At 39.2% G+C, this 1,817-nt stretch overlaps 1 protein-coding gene across 1 annotated transcript in view; it reads left to right on the forward strand.

The window, feature by feature from the left end:
• Positions 1 to 1,817, forward strand: part of Rc3h1 (ring finger and CCCH-type domains 1) — a 118,192-nt gene that overhangs the window by 69,729 nt on the left and 46,646 nt on the right. The window contains exons 4-5 of the mRNA XM_013352493.1: positions 154 to 393; positions 997 to 1,172. Of these exons, the coding sequence (XP_013207947.1) occupies positions 154 to 393; positions 997 to 1,172 (416 nt within the window). The remainder of the gene's footprint in view (positions 1 to 153; positions 394 to 996; positions 1,173 to 1,817) is intronic.

Consider the following 1,817-nt stretch of genomic DNA (forward strand, 5'->3'; position numbering starts at 1 on the left):
ACACCAAACTGTTGACTTATTGTTTACTTTAAATACTCTAAGAGGACCAAGAACTAGTCACATGTCTACAAATCAGCCACTCTAGAGGAAGTGCTCTTGGATCACAAAATTGCCCAGTAAACCTAGAAATAGCCTCTTTGTTCTTGTCTGCAGGAGTGGGTCTGAATAGCACTACTCAGAGTGTTCTGAGTCGCCCAATGCAGAGGAAGCTTGTGACTCTAGTCCACTGCCAGCTAGTGGAAAAAGAAGGAAGGATCCGTGCTATGAGGGCTGCTCGATCTTTAGGTGAACGCACAGTTACAGAGCTCATTCTCCAGCACCAAAATCCTCAGCAGCTCTCCTCTAATCTCTGGGCAGCAGTCAGAGCTAGGGGCTGCCAGTTCCTTGGACCAGGTATATAATTAAAGTTTGGTTGTTACTGTTGTTGCTGTTGATTGCCCAGTCCCCACCCTTAAAAAGTATTCTAAAAGTATGGGATAAAACAAACCCCTTAAGTAATGTACAAATTCCTCATCTTTTGTTAAATTCTCTTATCAAGTACTATCCCAGTGATAATCCAGATTTGATGTTAATTTTTCAGAGAATTCAATGATTTTTCTCTTGATAACAGAAGCTTATATATTTTGAAATGTTTTTTTCTATATCAATGACCTATCTACTTAATAAAATATATAATAAGACAGAATTGCCCACAAGCATGGCTTTAAAATGTAATTTTAAATACATTGTATTGCTTGGGGTTTGTTTTGTTTTGTTTTGTTTTTGTTTTTGTTTGAGACAAGGTTTGCTGTATAGCCCTGACTGTCCTAGAATTCAGTATGTAGATTTGGCTTACCAGGAGCCCAGAGAGTGCTGGGATGGAAGATGTGCACCACTATGCCAGCTCATTGTATTGTTTGTTAATTGCATGGTATTACGTTGCTCTTCAGATAATGGATTTATGTCATCTTTGTTCGTGATACACTTTGGTTTGTACTATTTTTTTTTTTTTTTTAGCAATGCGGGAGGAAGCACTGAAGCTTGTCTTGCTGGCCTTGGAAGATGGTTCTGCTTTGTCACGGAAAGTGTTGGTTCTCTTTGTGGTACAAAGACTGGAACCACGTTTTCCTCAAGCCTCTAAAACCAGCATTGGACATGTTGTTCAGCTCCTTTACAGAGCCTTCTGCTTCAAGGTATGGATCTAACTAAACTCGAGCTCAGGCTGGAACATTGCTTTCTCTCCAGACTTTAAATGTCGACCTTGTACTTTAATACAATTTTCTGTGCTTTCCTAAAACTAATCAGCATATTTTTTCTTTTTTAAAGAAGGCAGATTGTATTATATTCCAGTTAAGTTCTATTGTATTGTTGTGTTTCATTTGTTTGGTTTTGTTTTTGGTTTGTCTGTACTGGTGGAGACTGAATCCAGAGCCTTCCATATGTTAGTCAAGTACTCTATTGCTGAAATATAGCCTCAAATTCTTGGACTTAAATGAAGAGACTAATCACCTGTTATTTCCCACTGTCTTAGGATTTCTACTTTGTTAGGGTTTCTATTGCAGTGAGAAAACACCATGACCAGACTTAGGAAGGAAAGAGTTTATTTTTCATATACTTCCACACTATAGTCCATCATTGAAGGAATTCAAGACAGGAATTAAGCAGAGTCTGTGAAGGAGTGCTGCTTACTCAGCTTGCTACCTTATAGCACCCAAGACCACCAACCAGCCCAGGGGTGACATTGCTCACAGTGAGCTGGGCCTGCTCACAGCAATCATTGATGAAAAGAATACACCACAGACTTGCCTACACACCAGTCTAGTGGGAGCATTTTTTTT

The sequence above is a fragment of the Microtus ochrogaster genome (genome assembly GCF_000317375.1).
Source record: "Microtus ochrogaster isolate Prairie Vole_2 chromosome 6 unlocalized genomic scaffold, MicOch1.0 chr6_random_2, whole genome shotgun sequence".
Lineage (NCBI taxonomy): Eukaryota > Metazoa > Chordata > Mammalia > Rodentia > Cricetidae > Microtus > Microtus ochrogaster.